Source organism: Brienomyrus brachyistius, chromosome 1, assembly GCF_023856365.1.
Source record: "Brienomyrus brachyistius isolate T26 chromosome 1, BBRACH_0.4, whole genome shotgun sequence".
In the NCBI taxonomy this organism is placed as follows: Eukaryota; Metazoa; Chordata; class Actinopteri; order Osteoglossiformes; family Mormyridae; genus Brienomyrus; species Brienomyrus brachyistius.
The window spans coordinates 12,146,612-12,167,628 of record NC_064533.1 but is presented as its reverse complement, the minus strand read 5'-3'; the positions used below and the strand labels follow the sequence as shown (position 1 = coordinate 12,167,628).

Sequence of the window (21,017 nt, the reverse complement as noted above, 5' to 3'; positions counted from 1 at the left end):
ACAGTATTTTCGCCTTATGACAGGTTTATTGGAACATAACCCCACCGTAACCTGGAGAGAGGCTGTTTATAGTTTTCCTTGAGTTTTTTGTAGGCTTTCAGTCTGCAAAGTAGATAACCTACAGTAACAACCGGAGTTGAAATTGTCATTAGTAGTGGTCATTGCAGGCTGAACACACCTGTGTTATGCTCAGTCGCAAAACATCAGCACACAGTATTGGCCAGTGCCGTCAGCTTTGATTGCGTGTCTCCGCTAGGAGCTGCAAAGCCTAGAGGCGCAGTTGGGCCTGGTGTCAGACAAGTGGAAGGACACCTGGGACAAGATCAAGACGACCCAGCGGACAGAGACAAAGGGCAATGGCAGGGTGAGATTCCTCTGCTGGACAACAAGGATCTTTCCCAGAGTTTACATGATATGTGTGACATCATACCACCATATACCTTCTAGCCTGTAGATGACAGGCTTTGCAGATGAGCTTGCAGACTGCAACTTGAAAGTTGTCTGTGTGTCTCCACCCAGGCCTCATTCTCCAGCTCCCTGCTGATGTCATCCAACCTCAGCCACCAGCGACGCTCCCAGGGCCTTTACCTGCAGGAGGCTGCCGTGGGCTCCTCCATCAACCTGGGGCTGGACGGGCAGAGTGGTGTCACCACCTCTCCTGCGGGGGCAGTGGCAGGCCGGCCCAGCACCAGTACACTCTACAGTCAGTTCCAGAGCACTGAGAGTGAGAACCGGTGAGCACCTTTCATGCTCTGCATCAGTTTAATGCTCTTCTTTGACATTCTGCCTGCCTTGTGTGGCTTATGCAAAGCTCATTAGTTACAGTGTGTGTGTGTGTGTCTGCTGTATTCCCAGGTCTTTTGAGGGCATCCTTTTCAAGAAGGGTGCTTTGCTGAAACCATGGAGACCTCGCTGGTTTGTGCTGGACAAGACAAAGCACCAGGTATATGGTGACTCATTTGAGAAGTAGATAAAGGTGGTGATGGTTGTGACTGTACTGTTACTCGGCGATCACACCCAGAGAGCTCTCATTCCTCCTGATCCCCTACAGTTGCGATACTACGACAATCGTCAGGACAAGGAATGCAAGGGCGTCATCGACCTGGCCGATGTGGAGTCTGTGACCCCGGGCACCCCCGCGATGGGCGCACCCAAAAACATGGAGGAGAAGTCCTTCTTTGATGTGAGAGTCATTCAAGGCCTTGAATATGCCTATGCATACAGCTCAGTATGTTGTTTGAATTGGCTTAGTACATTAAATTAACAAAATCAGTTTTCATTGTTATACTGTACGTGAATTAAAAGTGAACTAGTAACCCGCTAGCCTGATGTCAGGAAAAACCGTTTTGAGTTGTCCTTCACTTTGTGTGTGGTCGGTTGACATGTTACTGATTTATTTATTCACAGCTCAAGACCACAAGAAGGGTTTATAACTTCTGTGCCCAGGATGGCCAGCATGCGCAGCTGTGGATGGACAGTGTGCAGAGCTGCCTGTCAGATGCTTAAGAGCCTCTCTTTTGGGAGGGTTGGGGAAGCCCTGGACAGACCAAATAGACAGCCAATCATGGGATCCCTCAGCTGCCAGAGATGGGGTGGGGGGTGTGGTCTGGACAGGGGGCATCTCTCAGTATTGGTTTGTCTCTTCCCTCCTATGAAAGTCCACGGAAGGTAACGGTCTCGCTGTCCCCCGGTAGCCCTGCTGGTTACTGCCACCCTGTACCACTATTACTGACCACTGTTTACCCTGAACCACTGCAACGGGGGACAGAAGTGCAGCGTTCGAGGCTGACGCCTGGTGGCCAGGTTGGGAACACGGAGACCGCTCCGGCGCACTGTCAGAAAGCGAGCCCCTCCCCCGCACTCAGCTCCCTGCTCCTCACACTCCTTCAGTGCTGGTTTGGGGTGATCTGGCCCAACGTACTGTACATCTGTTGCACTTTAACCCCTTGCGGGGGGTCGACAGAAAGCCCCTCCCCTCTGCCTCTGTCCTCTGGATCTGCTGCAAGGCAACCTCCCCACTCCCTCCCCCCAGCCATCCAGGGCCGGACATCCTGTAAGCGATTCATGAAGGATTCAGAGTGAGCCTTCTGTTTGACTAATGAAAATATCAGTCTCTTCATGCAGTCTGTCAGTATACTGTGAATATGAGTTTCCTTCATAATCCATCAAGTTAATGTCAGTACACAGTTACCCATGATCGTAGTCAGCCCATTGACAGCTGTTAAATATCCATTTGATTGTTTACAACGCAGCTATTATCTACACCTATAGTTTTTTTTTCTTTATACATAAGTGTTTTAAAATAAAAGAAACTGATATTAATGTGTAAAACTAAAAGGGATGTTTCAGGATACAGAGGGGGACATATAATCTTGCATTTATTAATTTATACATAGAAATACAAATTATTATGAGTAAGATGGGGAGGGAGAAGTTTGGGGAAACCCAGATTTACTAGAGTTTCCTAGTTTGTTTACACTGCACGACGGTGGGAGCCCCCAGCTGCTTGTCTTGTCAACTCTTATGGAAGCTGAACAGCACCATCTGCTGGTCAAGTGCAAACTATCACGCATTGCATTGCATTGCTGAAATGAAGCCTTTGCAGTAAAGGGAAGTTGTCTGATAGATATTGAGAGGCGCAGGAATAGTCTGGTAAACTACCTGGACCACAATGTAGATAGGGACATTTTCCACGGAAATGGATTGACAGTGGCTGTTCTCTTGCGTTTGACCAAAACTGATCAGATGCTGTATATTCCATATTTGACCTGCAGGTGGCACTGATCACATGCGATATGCGTTCATTTTTCTCGTAATAGAAGACAGCAATTCAGTTAAGGCATTTGGAAAAATGTCCCCTGTCAGTCTCGTGGCAGTAGTGGCTTTTTGTGGTGCACTGTATGAGTTCTTTGGTGTGTCTAAAGGTTGTAAGGATTGCTGAGAGGAAGTGAAAGAATGATTTGGGCCTTGTGGGGGGGCTGACCCCTCCTGGCTTGGCGTACTCCAGAGTGTTTTTTTTTTTAAACTCCATTTTAGTCCTCCATCCACAGTTGTAAGTTGCCAAGGTGTGTGTTTCTCACCGTCGTGCTTTTATTTTCAACCAGTGTTTTAGGTGGAACCAGTTACCTTTTCTCTGTTAAGCCTGTAAATAGTCTGGCCTTTATTGTCTGGCAGAGGATCCCTTATCTGTACAGGTGCAAAACCAGTCTTCCTTTAAGCATCTGCTCACTAGTCTTATGGACTGTTTTGTTCCCCTTTCATGTCTCATAATAGGGTCTCACTCCAGAACGTGTGTATATGTGTCAGTTGGAGCGTGATGTTCGGCTTTTGGTAGGAGTGACATCATGTAGCTCTGCTCTTTGTCAAGCTTTCCTTCACTCCTCCAGTTTGTCCCCAAGGTGAAGCCTGGCACCTGGGAAAACATGCATGCTTTCAAACCTGAAAGGCGGACAGTGTGGATTGGTTCATGTGTTTGTCATCTCGTTGACATACCAACACATTGGCAAGCTTCTGGTTTATCTGTAAAAGGGCATGCTGTTTCCCTTGTTACCCTGCAGTACATCCCATAATATTGCTGTTTCATGATACTTTGGTTTTTTTTTATTATTTACACAAATATATTCTGGGGGCATAAAGAAAAAACTATTGGTCCAAAGACGTAACCAATGAAATTATAGAAAAGGTGTGTCCAAGCAGCTTGAGGTCGTGGGTCCAAGACTGGTGATTGGTTGGTCCCACCTCTAGTGGCTTGGACCCACCTTTTCTGTAATAGTAAAGTAAAACTCCAACATGCTGTTTTATTTTTATTAAAAGGCTACCCGAGGGTGCAGCAGTAATGCAGTTTAACTTTCCCTAGAGGGGCATAGAGTAGTTTTAAAATGCTTGAGTAGTTTTTCTAAAGTCCAACATAGGATCTGTATAGGAAGCATTCTGTCAAAGGAAAGCTGGCCATTGGCCTCATCTGCCCCATGCTTTGTAAGGAAGAGCATCTCCTTTCAGCTGACAGATTGTTCAGTTAACTTGCAGGACATGACCAGAGCCATGCAGTGCTCCATTTGCTTTGCTGAGAGGGCGAACGCTGCTGCTGCTACGGCAGATTATGGATATTAGCTTTTACAGTCGTCTTCATACCGCCCGTGCACACAACCACTATAGTGAGGAACGCGGTGTCTCGTCGAGCTTCCCTATGAAATGTTGTTCATTCTAATAATTGTCACTTGTACATACAAATTTTTATGTAACGTATGATAGTAATTTATTTAACTTTGTCTTGTGTAAAAACAAAAAAATATCGAGTTTGCCCTTTAAACCGCTTTATTTTTTAAATTAGGAATCCACTATGTGCCATGGTTTACTTCTCTATTAACACAGCTACTTTTTTTTTATTTGCATTGTTTTTTTCCCCTTCTGAAAATTTATTGTCAAATTCTATTCAAAAGTAAACAGTTTTAGAAAACCCCCCCTCCCTCCTTTATTGGCGTTGTGGTCCTCAGTAGCCACTTACTGCTGGGTTCGGTGATGCGGCGTCAGTGTGGATGCTGCTGATGAGCTCTGCTGCGTGTGGGTAACCAGATGGCTGACAGCCCTGCAGCATCATTCTCAAGTCACTGTAGTCTGCCTCTGTGTAAATATCCTCAGTACATTCTACAAAGCTTTTTTTTTTTTTTTTTTTTTTTTTTGAACGAAGTATTTCTGGAATCTTAAACATTCCGTCAGATTGTCTTTTTTTTTTTTTTTAATTAAACAAGTACCCTGGATTTGTGAGCTTCTGACTTATCTCTTTGTTCTCCTTGTTTTCCTTCTTTGGAAATTTGACAGTGTCCCCAGTAAAACTGACCAACGTGGATATCGGAGAGGGGCACTTAATTTTAGACGCGTGTGGTTTCAGTGCATAGCTTTTACAGCCTCCCTGGAATTATACAGGGCTTTTAAGATGTTACAGTGTCCCTTATACAAACATTTTGTAGTGTTTTCTGAAAGGTTGAGGAGACTTTTGAAGGGCCTGTAGGAAGAAAATAGTTTCCAGCTTAAAAAGTTACATAAGCTGTGCTTGACAAAGAAACGTTTTATGCACTGGTAGGTTTACTGAGAGTATAGCCATGGAACGTGGCCTCAGGACGCACAGTGTAACCAAGTATCTCCCTTCCTTACATCCTGTAATATTCTCTGCGGGAAAATGGCACTCTAATGTTCAAAACACGATCTTCTGGCGTCTCCAATGGCCCCCCTGAGCGACTGATCATCTTCTGTCAGTGAGACATTTTCTCAACTTCATGCTGCCGACACCAATCATATACAAATTAAACTTGTATTCTATTTTAATGCACATGCGTATGATTAAGTAATATGCAGACCAAGAAGATGGTATCTATGACGGTTCAGTCCAGCTGAGATGGCAGATAAACTCCTTGACAATGTCTCATCATCCATCCAACAACACTGATCTGAGTAAGGAATCATGGTGCCATTTTTTTACTGCAGCAGAATTGACCCACATTATAAGTCTTAACAACTGCACAGGCAAATTTTCACACTTAGAAGCTGTAAGAAAATTTGACGTGGATTAATGCTCCAGATTGAAACCTGTCTAAACATGTTATCAATTTCCCAAAAGTTTATCCAGAGTAGTGTCTAAAATACAGGGGTATCAAGTTAAGGCAGCAAGAGCAAGGTTATGTTCCTGGTGTAAATCGTGTTTTCTGTTTCATGCCACCAGGGGGGGCTATTTCACAGAAAAGCAATCATTGTGAGGTAAGTCTTGGTTTGAATGCAAATTCGCAGGATGTAGCAGGTATAAGAGAGGTCTGATGCACAGCACTTTTGGTATGTGAACTTTCAGAGGGTCCAAAGAGGACAAACTTCAGGTTCGCCAGTTAAAAAGAAAAAGTCACGAACTGTATTAGACACTTATGAGGGTATCAGTCAAAATTTCTACATCTGCACTGCTAGTTAGCCTGGGAGAAAGCAGCCAGTTTGGTAGCACTTCCTTTAGGTGTTTGTGTCCGTACAGTTTAGTCAGCCTTTGACAATTTACACTGTTTTGTTGTCCCTGTTTAATCATAAAAATGAATGTTCTGTGATTCTTTGTATTCCAATAATAGTGTGTAATGAAGTTTCCATGGTCATATTTACGATGACTATTCAGTAAAGTTTAAAAAAGGCTTGAATTTAAGTTATGAAAATGATCAATTGAATCGTGGTAGAAATGAAAGTTTTCCGAGGACGGGATCATTCTCTCAGTAATCATAAATCACAATCTGCAGCACTATTACATTCCTCTATGACTAACGGCATTCTAAACTTCTAACATTGTTTTTGTTGTTAGGTTTGTTTTACCATGATATACTCACCAATTAGCCATAACATTATAACCACCTGCCTAATATTGTGTGGGTTCCCCTCATGTCACCAAAACAACTCTGACCCACTGAGTCATGGACTCCACAAGACCTCTGAAGGTGTCCTGTGGTATCTTGGCACCAAGACATTAGCAGCAGATCCCTTAAGTCCTGTAAGTTGAGGTTCAGACTTGTTTGTTCACCACATCCCACAGATGCTCAGTCGGATTGAGATCTGGAGAATTGAGTCCAAGTCAACATGACTTGAACTTTTTTTTTTTTTTATGTTCCTCAAACCTTTCTTGAACAATTTTTGCAGTGTGGAAAAGTGCATTATCCTGCTGAAAGATGACCTGGGAATGCCTTTGCCATGAAGGGGTGCATTAATGTTTAGTTAGGTGATGTGGGTCAACGTAACATCACATTGAGCATCACGAGCTGCAATACCCTGCGTGTTCTAACACCCTTATAGCCAGCATTAACTTCTTCAGTGATTGGTGCTACAGTTTCTCCTCTGTAGGATCTCACCAAATGGGCTAACCATCACTCTCCACGTGCGTCAGTCAGCCTTGGGCACCCATGACCCCATCACCAGTTCACCAGTTGGCCTTGGACCACTTTTGGTAGGTACTGGTCTCCGCATACAAGAATCACCCCACAGGAGATGCTCTGATCCAGTCGTCTACCCTTCACAATTTAGTCCTTGTCAACGTTATTCAGATCCTTACACTTGCCCACTCTTCCTACTCCCAACTTCCAACATACCAACTTCAAGAACTGAGTGTTCACCTGCCTAATATATAATGGCACCATTGACAGGTGCCATTGTAACTAGATCATCAGTGTTACTCATTTCACCCGTCAGTGGCATTTAATGTTGAGGCTGATCAGTGTAAACTCTTTAAATCAGTATGTAACTGGCCTGGTATGAATCATTGTGATAGTTTGTTTTGCGTGTGTAGCAGTGCTCAAGCCATGACCCCCGGCAAGCTTGACAGTGGTATCCCTTAAACGCTGCAGCTCTAGGGCTTCTGAGCGATCATGCGTCAGTCGATCCCTGGGGATTTTCAAATACACACTCTTTTACTCTCGCCCTTGTATCAACATCCATTACACTAGATTGTGTTGAGTAGGAAAAGATTGCACTGCACTCGCTTTTCGTTGGGCATTATGCCTGTACCCAAGACGAAAGCTGGCAGTAAATCGAAGTGTCTGGCTGCTGTTTTCGTGTTTCTATTTCTGGAATACGTCCTCCAATAAATATCAGCACTCAGGTCTCCATGCCTATGTTTGGGAATGAGTTTTGGTTCCTGTTTTCAGTTTTTCTTAAATGGGCAGGAAAACCGTTTTCTCAACCTCACTGAAACACGCTCGAATTGAACTACATATAAGCAATGAGAAACAATTAAATTTTGTAAAGAGCTTTTGGTTTGTTGACGAGATTTATTCTGGTTAATCTACTGTCAAGGGGGATTTCATTTACTCGTAGGCAGTGCACTGACCCAAGGTGACCAACTGTTATTGGAAGCGATGTTGGGAAGGCAGTTTATGACGCGAACTTGACCGCGAAGGATAACATTTATTAAACTGCAGTTTCTGCAGATGCTTCTCAGGCCTCAGCCCTGATGTTTTGTCAGATGGATATGTGGGAGTGAGATGAAGGTGGGTTTTGTACATATGAGGAAGACCTATCACCCTAAGACAGTGTTTCCCAATGCGGTCCTCGGGGACCCGCAGATGGTTTGTGTTTTAGATCCCTGCCGGGAGCCGGGAAGGGAGCGTAAATGTGAACCATCTGCGGGTCCCCGATGGTTGGATTGGGAAATGCTGCCCTAAGGGGTTAACTTTTGTAGAAAAGACCAAAAACCGCTAAAGAGTAATGCGTCGTTTACAGTGAGACTCAGTATTTAGCCTTTAAATGAATCTTTTTATTGATTCCAAAAATAAATCCACCCATTTATAGCTGTGCTGACTCTCCACAGGTGATTTTACTGGGGTGAAATTGCACCACCTACTGGTTGGATTAAAATGCTACTTGAACACACAATATTAAGTCCATCCCTCCATCCATTCATCAATTCATTTCTGTACCCGCTTGCCCTAAAATCAAATTTTATTTTAAAGTTCTATTTTTAAATGTGCATTTAGATTTTTTTTTTCCCACAAATGTCCAGTATCTGGATTAATGACTGGTTGGGCTCTCTCACCTTCAACCCCCGGGAAGACAACCCTAAGGCCAGGCGATCGTGATCCTGGAGTGCTGGTGTCCAGCAGGTTTCTATCCTGCCTCATGCTTCTGCCTGATCTCTGGCAGACAGTATGGACATATTTGCTGGATACCGGCACTCCAGGGTCAGCTCCTCCTACCCCAGACCTTCAGTCACCTTCAGTGACTCTCCCTCCGCAGAACCTACAACGACATGCCAGCCACAAAAAATATTCACCGCTCAGTGGTTTGTTCCTAAACCCACGTCATTATTCCAGCTGTATTTAATATACAGTATGTCAGGTTTAATGCACTTTCTGCAGTAAGAGTATGACAAGTTTAGGCCTATTCTTGGCATGGGTGGGTCTAAGTCCGTATTTTTTAATAACCCCCCTGCAGATTTATTCATGCCAAAGGGTCGTCTTGGCCAAAACGGCATAAACCCTTTGGAAAAGTCATGTGAAAACACTGCCCAAAAACAGCAACCCATGTTCTCAGTTTAGATCAGAACAGGAGGTCTTATGGGACGAGGTACAGCAACGTTGCTGTTAAGATTTTATACCGGCAGTAACGGCGCCCGGCTAGCTAAGCTGCACCAGCGCTGGACTGCAGCTGGTTTATGTATAAATTCGTTCTCACTCCATGAATCGTGGCCCAGCCACCTAAAATTCAATTGCTCCCTGGGAAAATTATTTTTTTTGTCTCCTTTTAAAGGTTTTGGTCATGCTGCTGTTTCAATAAACTAAAGACAAATTGGTATCTAAGAGGGACTGATAACTGAGGTCTGGCCCATAGCTGTGCAGTAAACACCTTATAAACTGCCATGATGTCACACGGCCCAGTTTGAAACTTTCCAGTATATTTTAAAGGCCGTGCCCAAACAGCTGTCACGTTGGCCTATTCCAGGCATACGGCAGCCTGGTAAAGGTGTTGACCTCGCTTTCAAGGCTACCATATCCATCAGTCGTCCTGACTTTTAAATTGATTGACTTTTTCCCGAAGTGGTTCCTGGCATGCTTTCAATCTCTGTAGGCCCGATTTAGTTTCACATCAACTAAATCTGAGCTAAATATATTAATGCCAAGCACAGTCTGAGGAACACATATCTTCACCAGCCTCATACTGGTATTGGAGAAACAACAATGAGCTCTAATTTACTCTAATATTTAGTCCAGATACATGTAGCTGGGTGCTTCAAGGTCAGTCGTGACCTCATGTAGCAGGCAGTAAACGCCATAGCTCGCCCAAGTCTGTGTGACCTTTTCAACTCTCACTTTTTATTTTCAGCATTTCATTGTGCGTCAGTGTATAGCATAAATTGGCTTCCTTTGGATGATGTAAGGAAACGCAGAACCATGGAAAGTTTTAAAAACCGTCCCTTTTATACGAATTAACTTCAGAAGGAAAGTGCGGACGTCATCCTCCATGATGTCATGGTGAGGAACCAAACGAAGGCTTTAGCATCTGACACAGACTGAACTGCGAAGTCCTGAAAAATACAAAAGTCGTTCAAAAAAAGAGCAATGCGGTCAGTGTCATTTAGCTTAACCTCTTGCCTTTAAGTGTCTTCCTCCCTCTCCGAGGACCAAGCAGAATGCCATTGTCCTGCTCCATCGTCTCGCTCCGGACCTCCTCTCCAAAGTTATCCTGGCCTGACATTTGGTCTTCGGGACACTTCCCGTTGTAGGTCCTGACGTAGTCCCGCACGGTCCAGTCAGCAAATTCAGGCGGGGCCTGGCAAACCAGGCCAGAGTGGTAAACGCCGGGGTGCAGCCTTAGCCAGTAGAGTAAGTAGTGGATGTTATAGTCACACACCCACGGATTGCCCCCCAGCACCAGCCGGCGGATGAAGTAGAGATCCTCCAGGACACCATACTGTATGTGGTGAAGGCTGTTGTTTGACAGGTCCAGCTCCCGGAGGTACAGAAGGCCGTTGAAAGCAGCTTATGGAACAGAGAAGGAGATGTCACTGGACTTAGGGGCAGGGTGAAAAAGTGACAGGACAACTGGAGAGTGTTTTACTAGATTTCAGGCAAGGCCTTTCTATAAGTAATGTGTTTTTGAAGTGCTCAAAGGTCATTTTGTATTGCAATAGATGTCATGCTTCACCAGTTTTAATTAGTAATTTATTTGCGTTAATCTGTGCATCATTTAATAGAATGCCTTGAAGTATTTAAGTCGTACTATAAACATACTGTTCAAAAAAGGCGTACAAAGTTTCCAGAATCGCTGTCAGAGATTTCTAAAGGATTTATACCCTGATGCTAAATACGGAAACATGCCGAAATGAACATAGCGTGCACGACTATTATGAAATTATGATTTTGCTCCTAAAGTAAATGCAGCATTTAAAATGGGGGGAAATTCATAATTTTGGCTTTAAATGTAAAACCTGAAGTGAACATGCAGGAAAGATTGTGCCGCTTCCCTGACGGTTTTAGCTGCCTATTACAGAAACTGGGGAAAAAAATCAAAGGAACCACAAAACACAGAGAAAATTGCTTTTGTTTTCTTAATGTCTTGTATTCTGCACTTCAGAGCCACGATATGTATCAACACAGTCAAAAATATTTGAATTTCCTCATCAAAGCCTCAGCTAAATAGGCGTGCGTGTGACTCGATGGTTGTACTGAACCTCCCAATCTCTCATCACTATAGCACTGTGCATATCAGGCACACAGCCATGTTACGAAATTACAGGTTTGACACCTCCCCCCCCCCCCCCACCCCGACAGAGCGAAGTAGAGAAATTGCAGAGAACACCCCTTGAAATTTGTTCCCTCCCTCGAGTACGCTAAATCTACCTAGCCCCCCCCCAACCAAAATATATTTCTGGGCCTAGTGTATATCACTGAGAAACTGGGGGCATCCTTCTAGCGTAAATCACTGTCTGAAGGACTGGGTGATGGCACCACACTCTGAAGGGGTGTGAATATCTCCGGCTCTCCCAAGTCGGCTTGTCACATGTTTTTCGACCGGTTTTACCTTTAGCTTTAATGTAAATTGGCAGCAGAGACCCAGTTAGTTCCTTTCATTATCCCTGCCCAGCTTTCAATGTAATTAACTTCATACTTTGCACAATGCTGTATCACCAGCTGCCTCCATTTCTTATAGCCCAGCATCACTAGTGAGGATCATTGCACTAGATTAGCATAAAGCTAACAGATATGTACCCACCAATGTCAATGCCATCTAGGCTGTTGCCGCTGAGGTTCAGCGATCTCAGGTCTTTGGCAGTCACAAACTCATTGGGCCTCAGATGTCTGATCATGTTCCTGGACAGATCCGCCTTGACTATATCTGGGGGGATACCTGCTGGAACGTTTCTTAGGCCTGGAAGAAAAGACAGGGAGGACATGGTGGGCTTGCTGACACTCGCAAACAAATGCGGCTTTTCCTCTTGGTGTATCGGAACAGCATTGGCACAAAGTGTCATCTACTGCCTGGTGTGCGTATGAAATGAGTCATATTTAATATGTTTCCAGCAAGATTCCCCGCTGAGAGACATGTTCAAAGGCCAGACCACTTTTACTCAGTGTTGGTGGTCTTCACGACCATAAACAAATGGAAGATCAAGGAAGTCGCTTCATGGCGGGCAGGGAAGACGAGGCGTTACTGCTTTCTCTGCCACGGTCACATCTGCACCGAGATGCAAACCCTCTTCTAATCTGAGAAACATCATCATGTCTTAATGTTGATTTAACTGTCCTAAATTTAGAGGTCGCTCCTTTAGCAAATGGCTAAGCTAAGAAGGTCTTAAGTGAAGTAAAAGGTCCGACTTTTTCTAAATCCCCAGGGACATGACATATCCAGCTGGTTCTGATGCACTCGGTGAAGGAGAGTCAGATGAAGGCTATCTGGCCTGATGAGAGAGAATGGATATTGAGATGGGGGACACAGCTAATGGACACCATTTTAGGCTCCGAAATTAGCTCTTTTTTATGGGTGGGGCTGAACTTGGTTCAGTTGCCATAGGTAACCCTTGGAAGGCAAAACTACTATATAACTGAATACTATATAAAACTACAATACTACTGTATTAGCAATACCAGTGTTAGCCGATGTGGCGCTCTGGGCTAGCATCACTGCTAGTGCCCACCGTCCGAGGCAAAGTGAAATCAGCTAGCGAGTTGGCAACCGCTCAGAAGCTGGCACCATAGGTGGCCACCAACGTCACCTTTAGGATTCACCGGCCCTGTATAAGAGCAACGTGTAGCAAGTTGTTCATGGCTACAGTCGCTCTAGTTGTTTTGACTTCCACAGGCTATATATAAAACTTCCCAATAATGAACTGCAATGGGCTGGAGCTGATGAACTTCTCTAGTGGTTCCGCACTGGGGTTTCTGCTTGACAGAAACCAGCCGAGTAACGTGGAGCACATCCAGGAAAGATGTCACAGGGCCACTGGAGAATGTGCACATCCTGGCCGGCGGCTCTGTTGCGGCTTGAGTGTACTGACTGTGTCAGCCTCCCCCATGCCTACAGCATGTTGAGAAGACTGACAAAGCAGTTTCAGCACTTCCAGCACAGCCAGTCAGCCTGGGAGTGATCCTCAACTCTGAAGCAAGAAGTAGAGTTAAACCACTATCCATTACAAGAGTACAGAAACTTTTCCTTGCAACAAACACAAAATGGCCCAATAACTGTAGAAAGAGCACCCACTGCCCATTGAAACTATGAGCGGAAATGAGCACCTACAGTATCTCACAAAAGTGAGTACACCCCTCACATTTTTGTAAATATTTTATTATATCTTTTCAAGGGACAACGCTAGACACATCTATCTTTGTACTCCTCACCTGGTCGCCGCCACACACGCTTGACACCATCTGAACCTAAAAAGTTTATCTTGGTCTCATCAGACCACAGGATGTGGTTCCAGTATTCCATGTCCTTAGTCTGCTTGTCTTCAGCAAACTGTTTGCGGGCTTTCTTGTGCACCATCTTTAGAAGAGGCTTTCTTCTGGGACGACAGCCATGCAGACCAATTTGATGCAGTGTGCGGCATATGGTCTGAGCACTGACAGGCTGGCTCCCCATCCCTTCAACCTCTGCAGCAATGCTGGCAGCACTCACACGTCTATTTTCAAAAGCCAACCTCTGGACATGACGCTGAGCACGTGCACTCAACTTCTTTGGTCTACCATGGCGGGGCCTGTTCTGAGTGGAACCTGTCCTTTTAAACCGCTGTATGGTCTTAGCCACCGTGTTGCAGCTAAGTTTCAGGGTGTTAGCAATCTTCTTATAGCCTAGGCCATCTTTGTGTAGAGCAATACGTCTTTCTTTCAGATCCTCAGAGAATTCTTTGCCATGAGGTGCCATGTTAAACGTCTAGTGACCAGTATGAGAGTGTAAGAGCGATAACACCAAATTTAACACACCTGCTCCCCAAGGACACCTGAGACCTTATAACACTAATGAGTGACATGACAACGGGAAGGGAAAAGGGCTAACTGGGCACAATTTGGGCATTTTCATTTAGGGGTGTACTCACTTTTGTTGCCAGCAGTTCAGACATTAATGGCTGTGTGTTGAGTTATTTTGAGGGGACATCAACTTTACACCATTATACAAGCTGTACACTGATTACTTTACATTCTATCAATGTTTCATATCTTTAGCGTTGTCCCTTGAAAAGATATAATAAAATATTTACAAAAATGTGAGGGGTGTACTCACTTTTGTGAGATACTGTATATCTCATATATGTAAGTTCCGCCACCAGGAAAAATCCCGTTAACTTTCTTGTCAATCTGCTTGGTGTCGTCAACGCAAGCTGACTCAGATTCTGAAAAGTAGCCTAGCAGGTCATCCTCTGTACTTTCTTCCAGGACGTGGGGCCAAATGGAGGCAGCATGTTTGACCCTTGCTGGAATATAGTGACTAGCTAGCAGTACCAATTCCCACAACTAGCCCCAGGCAACTTCTCAAACTTCATTTATATAACCTCTTCTCAAAGTATTTCCCCTGGAAGCCGCAGAAGTACAACTCCTGCTGGGTAGGATTTGCTAAAACGAAATAACTGTGGACGGAACTGACAGAGCCCATAACTTGCTTGAAGTTTGAAAACAGGGGGAAAGTGTAGTTTTACCTCTTAATAGTTTTTACATGAAAACTAAGCATACAGCAGTTTCTATTGGAGCTGCTGTGCGAAATGGGGCCAGGTGCCCACTGCCCTCCTTCGAAGGCCTTTGCAAGACTGGAAACACTGGAGATGCTCTTATAAAGGGACGCTCCATACACTGATAGCAGGCTGACATCGCAATGTAGGAAACTTTCCCCTTCCTCAACAGTCCCCGTCTTTTCATACATAAACGTACAGATATCTTCTGGTTAGGGTAAAGCTATAACATGTGTAAATTTCACTCATTTTCACAGTTCACTTTCATAACAAGCATCAATAACACTGATTCAGGCAATGACTAGATATTCGCAACGTCTGGAACCCAAGTGAAGCTGTGATCAAAGAAAAATCCTCATTTTTGGCTAGAAGTGTGTTGGATTTCAGGGGCACGAATGTCAGCACACTGGCAATGTCTTTCCAAGGTTCGGAGAAGACGAGATGCCCTCCTTTCTCTACCTGAATTATTCTGGCTCCCACGCACAGCTATGCTGTCACACGGTTCCTCGTTTGTTTAGAGGGTCATAGTTCACTGACTGTTCATACCGATTGGCCCCTCTCAGTGCAGCTGTGCGTGGATGTTTCTGAGGGGGCGTGTCGATAAAAAAAAATCCTGAGAAGGGATACTTCAAGACATTCACACAGTTGTGCATCTTCAGAACATCCTACTCTGCTAATGGCTTTTTGGAGACAGCTCATTATTCCGCTGGGTCTAAGGTCAATGCTGCTAAGCTGGTTTTTTAAGCAGCCTGCGTGACTTCAATGGTTTTGCCTCATAAGAAGGAAATATTGTATTGAAATTCAGAATAATCTTGCATTAGGGAACTCAGATGGTGAACACAAGAGAAGAAGGGGAATTTTATGGCTCTTGCTAGAAAACAACAACATTACCTTAAAACTACGCTTGTGAACTACAAATGAATTCCAGTTAAAGCATTACAGCCAGAATGTCCATGATTTATTCTGTTGACATTGGCAGCATTACATCTGTAACACCAAGAAGACAGTTTGGTCTGATTTCCCGTAGTTGTTAAGAAGCTGTAGATGGTTTAAATCTATGTTACTAGTTATGAGGACAGATGCCTACCTCGGTTCTGACAGTCCAACAGGGGTGTTGGGAACATGTAGGTGTGGCAGGAATCTACGGCATCAAGCTTTATCTTCACTTTATCTTCTTGAGGCTCTTGGAGGACGTTCTCCTCCAAATGAGGGCACAGCAGCTCCGGCCTGATCCTCTTCAGCTTCTCCCCCTTCAGCTTCGGGGGCTCGGCACACTTTGCATAGTTTCCCAGGTAACGGTTGCTGGGCACCTGCAAGGTCCTGACCAGGGTGTCGAGTGAACAATTGCAGTGCCAGGGGTTGTCATAGAGACGCAGGAATCTCAGGTGGGGCATGGGAAGGAGCACTTCTTCGGAGAGTGTGTGCAGGCCATTGCGCTGGAGGAGCAGCGTGGTCAGCTGGTCAAGGCCAGCAAAGGCTTGCTTCTCAATCCATGTCAGCTCGTTCTGCTGCAGATCCAGGCTCCTCAGGTGCGGAAACTGTACAAAGGCGTTATCCCGCAGCACCTGAATCCTATTTCTGGCCAGAAGCAGGTGGAACGTGTCCCTGGACCAGCCAATGGGGACTATAGTCAGCTGCAGGTCCTGGCAATCCAGGTATTTCTCTCTGGACTCCATATACTCCACGCACTCTGACACGAAGCGCTTGATTGCCCCCATCCTGTCCCTGCCACGAGCTCGGCCCCGCCTACCCCTCTGCCCTGTCCTTCTGGACTGAACAGAGCTAAACGCCAGGAGGACAAAGACAGCCACGATCACCCGCATGCTGGTCCTGAACGCAGGCCTTGACCGCGACCGCCGATCTTAAGGAAAGGAAACGCCTGTGGAGTGGGAATGGAGCTCGTTCTTCAGTCCCTAAGGAGAAAATCATGGTGATTACCAGCAGAGCCAAAAACAACGGCCAAGCAGAGTCCCCAGTCACTGCAGACTCGGCCAGAGGGTGTATTACTCTCACAGGCTGACTCAGGATTTCCTGCATCCCCACTAAACCTTTACTACCCCTATCCAACTGTACAACACTCTGACCCACAATGGAATTATCTCATCTCCACGGGGGGTAAAACTACCCCAGTGCTCCGTTCATAGACAGTGTTACATCATTCAACCACCACATGCAGCCAGTGACCTTACTGCTATGTTCCTTAGTTCACCAAATGCGCTAATCCAGCTGTTCTATACAATAAGGGTCCTGCAGAGAATATAAGCGCTCAAATGAGTCAGAGGTCACTGGCCCTAGTAGGTAGCAGTAGACATGCCAGCAGCGTGCTCCCAGGATCCCACAGCGTCTACAGGTGTGTGTGCAGAATGCCAAGTGGAACACGTCATACAGGAAGGAGGAATGAACTTCAGAATTTATTGTAGAGGAGGGAGGGTTACAGTAGTAAGAGGCTTCTGCTTAGGGGCAGCGCTACGGTAACAGTAAGTTATACCGTGGAGGATACAGGGCTGCAGCAGATGTAGGTCCCTGAAGATCAGACCTTCTGGCCCTGGACTGCAGAGAGTCAGGGAGATTCTCGCCACATTCTCAGGAAACAGCACAAAACCAAATCAAGTCAAAATGTAAGAGCTGTATTACAGTGCTGATGCACGCCAGCGAGCTGTGTAGACTGTTAGACTGGAACAGCTCTATACAAGCGGTAAAACTTGGGGGAGAGAGAGAGAGAGAGAAAAAAACTTGCACAGCCTCTCTACTTAATCGGAAACATTTGGACTGTCTACAAAGAAGAGTGCCGGTCACGATCAGTCAGTCTATCAAAACTCCCACCCCCTAATCACTTCAAAAATTGTGAACAACTGAAAAGACACAGAACAAAAGATTAATGTAGTTGCATTCCTTGTGTTTCTTTACTATTTAATGCACAGATCCGCCACGGGAAGATTTTCAGTCCATCTTGAAGTACTCACCGCATGTCTTAACCTTATAATTACCATGCATCTGCTGTTTTACCTCACATGAAAACCTTTAACGCCGACTAGCTTAATGTCTTCGATGCCTTCTGCCAGAGATTTTACATACGTTAATAATCTCGGATGCTGTTCGGGGCTTTTATATCTCACTTCCCGACAGATGTTCCCTACTTGCAAAGAAACAATAACGCGCTTTTTCACCCCTACTAAAAAAAGACCCAGAAACACCATCTGCATTCGCCAAATGGAAGCTCTCAGCACTTACTGCTATGCAATACGGCATCTCCTGTGTCTTGCAGGCAGGGGAGAGAGGCAGCCTTGCGCACACCGTAAGCATCCGGAGTTTCGGACAGTTTCGGGTGACATTACCTGAGCAGAAGCATCCGCTCCAGCTGCACACTCCTGTCCAGCCGATTGCTCTCCTCTCACTGGCAGCCTGGAGCTGGACCCTGGAGGCCGGACTTTCACCGCTCGTTGCTCTAGCTTGGAGGGAAGGCAGCTGCTGGTTTTGAGTTACACGCGTCCTACTCGCACTGAAGCCCCGGGACTGCTGCCAGCAATACTAAGCTCGTCCTTGCTATAGAGCTTTAGTAGCTTAAGAATGAAGGACTTAATGCTTGAAACGATGTTTTGAAAGACCGCTCTTCAAACGATGAGATTAATTATTTCGTGGAACTTTCTGCAGACTTTTGATAAAATGTATTTTGTAAAGGATATTTACAGAATGTAGGTAGAATTAAGTGCAAGTAAGCGCAGTTTAGCTGTACAAACTGTCAGACCTCAAAATCGGAAGGTTGGCACAAAAACCTGGGGCATCGATTTAATTTGGTAAGAAGGACACAAGCTAAATCAAGATTTACTGCTGTTATAGGATGTTTACGGACACGTGTACGCGCGCGATATACACATTCGATATACAAAGCATAGCGCGCGTCTTCGAATGCTATGGATCTGAATCCCTATAAATGAATTATCCGACATACTGGGAAAAAATGATTGCAGTTCAGAATGCAGTTATCGGGGAAACTGGTGACATTAACGCTGTTTTCTTGTGTCCGCGTATTTGGGAAACGAAACGCTTCTTATGCTCGGCTGCCTGTGTTCAGTACCGAGCACGCCCCCCCCCGGTTGTTTTATGTTTAGAACATGATGAAGTCCTCCTGCTGCCACCCACCGCGTCCTGACCAAGCGTCCGTCTCCTGGCCGCAGATGTTCACCCCGGCTGCTGCAGTCTTTCCTGAATGGTGACTTGGATTAACTACACCCAGACGAAGGCTCTTACAATACTACTGCTTCATGACTTAATAATAATACAGGCTTATTATCCTGTTCGGTTTTAGTTGATCCATTTTACAGGATTTTGCTAATTTGTGAATAATAATTCTTTTTAAAATTTTATTTAAGTAGCCTTCAAAAAAATCGTTTTGACAGTAACTGCCCGCAATATGCCTGCTTACATACCGCGAGAAACGGAAAGTGGAGTGAGCAACAAAAAAGAGATGCTCTGAATGTCGATTTGTAAATTACCCAACTGTGAGATTACCCAGTGTCAGAGAAAGAGATGAGATTTATTCACTCAATCTAACCCCAAAACCTCCAGATTTCATAATAAAGTAAAGGCAGCTGTTCCCGATGGCACTCCCTGCAACTGCAGATGTTAGGAGCGCTTCCTTTGGTCATGGTTAGAATTCAGGGAGCTTCGAGCTCAGAGGTGGGAAGCCCGGGGGGGTTCGTGTAAAATGCCGCTCTGCAGGAAACCGCCTGGCGAGTGTACAATGCCGACATCGAAAGCCCTCTGGGAGTCTTGGGGGGGGGGCAGAAGAAAAACAATAATGAGAGATACTTCATAAAGGTAATGGCGGTGTTTGTATTTGCTGTGTTTTCTTTACCACTGTTAATCTATTTTTGAACCACCTATCCTCTTATCCTGGTCGGAGTTGCAGGAGTGATTATCCCAGATAGCAAAGGGCACAAGGCTGTAGTGCCGCCCGGAGGGGGGGGACAGTACAGGGCACACGTACACTCATAGTCACGTGCTATGGGCGATTTAAAGGCACCAAGCAGCCTGTCATAGACACAACAGGAGGTGGGCATGCAAGCGCCATATGAACCCGCAAGCCCAGCTACACTCAGGGTTTAACTCGGGGGAGTTTTTGGTGGTTTCTGAGGCTACCTGCCCCCCCCCCACCATGTAGCTGATCCATTTCTGTTAGTTTCCTCTTGCCACTTTTGTGAATAAAAAAAATAATAATGCACCTACAGTTACTGAATAAGCTAAACATCCCTTTGAGGGTGGGGCATGGAGTGCGGGGGGAGCAGCACTACCAGCAATACTAGATGCAATAATTTCACTCTAAGATACCCGAGCCGACTGCAAAAACATACTTACTGTACTTAGTCAGATTCCGTGTACGTCTAAATTTGTCAGTACTGAGCTTGAATGCTTTAGAATAGATGAACGGATCTCGCCTCATTTGCTGTGGTTCCTCGGTCCCAGTGGCTGCACGTCTGCACAGAGCCGGAATGTCAATCCGATTATGAATCTTCCGTATATTATCCATGGGCTGCAGTCTTCGCTCATTTTGAGAAGCTGTTCAGGTTACAGCTTTGCTGTTGCGGCTTGGCCTTATTTCCAGAATATTCTGCAGCCAAGCCCGCAAAGTCTTCCCTTGTGGTTACTGGAAAGGGCTCCCCTCAAAAATATTCTCACAAACACTAGACCAGGATCCAGCCTTGCTGTGGTCAGAGGTTATCCGGGGTGCTGCTAGGTATTTTGGGCCTTATCAAAGCATATAACATTGCCCCCCCCCACCCCATCCCAGAACAATCCAATTTTGTTCCGAATTGTTTTAGGGTCCTCATGACTCAGGGGCCTTTGGAATTTTCCTAAGTTCCCCCCATTTACAGCAGTCCTGGAGGTAATCTCAGGTTACAGCATCACCCCCCCCCCCCCCACCTGGGCGTGCACCCACATACATCCATGCACATTTCTGCTGGCACGCTTGTGACATTCTCCTAGCATACTCTCAGTCGAAAACATGTCAGACATCTGTACGAATCTCCTGGAATCGCTATATGTCTGTCTTCTCTGGCAGGAAAAAGAGAGACACAACCTCAGACATAAAGTATTACTCACCCAAGCAAGAATTCTTTCTGCTTAAGATCAACAAAAAGTTTGGCAACGTTGATGAGTCATTAAATATATAGGTGTTTATAGGTACATGTAATGGAGCTATTTCAAATGTTGTGCAGCATTCATGCATCTTGAAGGCTTCTCCATTTTCCTTCCAAACCAAATGGTCTAACCTTTCAGACCTAGGATCCCCAATATACAACTACATTATTCACTTCATGTCCCACCCTGATTGGATGCAGACAATGCAAAG

General features: G+C 45.3%; 2 protein-coding genes across 15 annotated transcripts in view; one reads left to right on the top strand and one right to left on the bottom strand.

The window, feature by feature from the left end:
• The window catches only part of sbf1 (SET binding factor 1), a 50,763-nt gene extending 45,999 nt beyond the window's left edge, over positions 1-4,764 (top strand). For all 9 annotated transcript variants that reach the window (XM_049008394.1, XM_049008307.1, XM_049008038.1 and 6 more), the window contains 5 exons: positions 257-364; positions 520-734; positions 856-943; positions 1,052-1,183; positions 1,408-4,764. In XM_049008394.1, the coding sequence (XP_048864351.1) occupies positions 257-364; positions 520-734; positions 856-943; positions 1,052-1,183; positions 1,408-1,506 (642 nt within the window). In that variant the 3' untranslated portion in view covers positions 1,507-4,764. The remainder of the gene's footprint in view (positions 1-256; positions 365-519; positions 735-855; positions 944-1,051; positions 1,184-1,407) is intronic.
• A 5,035-nt stretch (positions 4,765-9,799) lies between these two features.
• LOC125750469 (leucine-rich repeat-containing protein 17-like) lies at positions 9,800-21,007 on the bottom strand. 6 transcript variants are annotated; one of them, XM_049028323.1, is made up of 5 exons: positions 20,768-21,007; positions 20,021-20,139; positions 15,753-19,434; positions 11,722-11,877; positions 9,800-10,487 (listed from the first exon to the last, which is right to left on the bottom strand). In XM_049028323.1, exons 3-5 carry the CDS (start codon positions 16,486-16,488, stop codon positions 10,084-10,086), a joined length of 1,296 nt encoding a protein of 431 aa, XP_048884280.1. In that variant the 5' UTR covers positions 16,489-19,434; positions 20,021-20,139; positions 20,768-21,007; the 3' UTR covers positions 9,800-10,083. The 6 variants fall into 6 exon arrangements, with proteins under 6 accessions (XP_048884280.1, XP_048884309.1, XP_048884271.1 ...); XM_049028352.1 differs by lacking the exon at positions 20,768-21,007 and having other exon boundaries at positions 9,800-10,278; positions 10,360-10,487; positions 15,753-20,421; XM_049028314.1 differs by lacking the exon at positions 20,768-21,007 and having other exon boundaries at positions 15,753-16,578; positions 17,154-20,417.
• Positions 21,008-21,017: the final 10 nt, after the last annotated feature.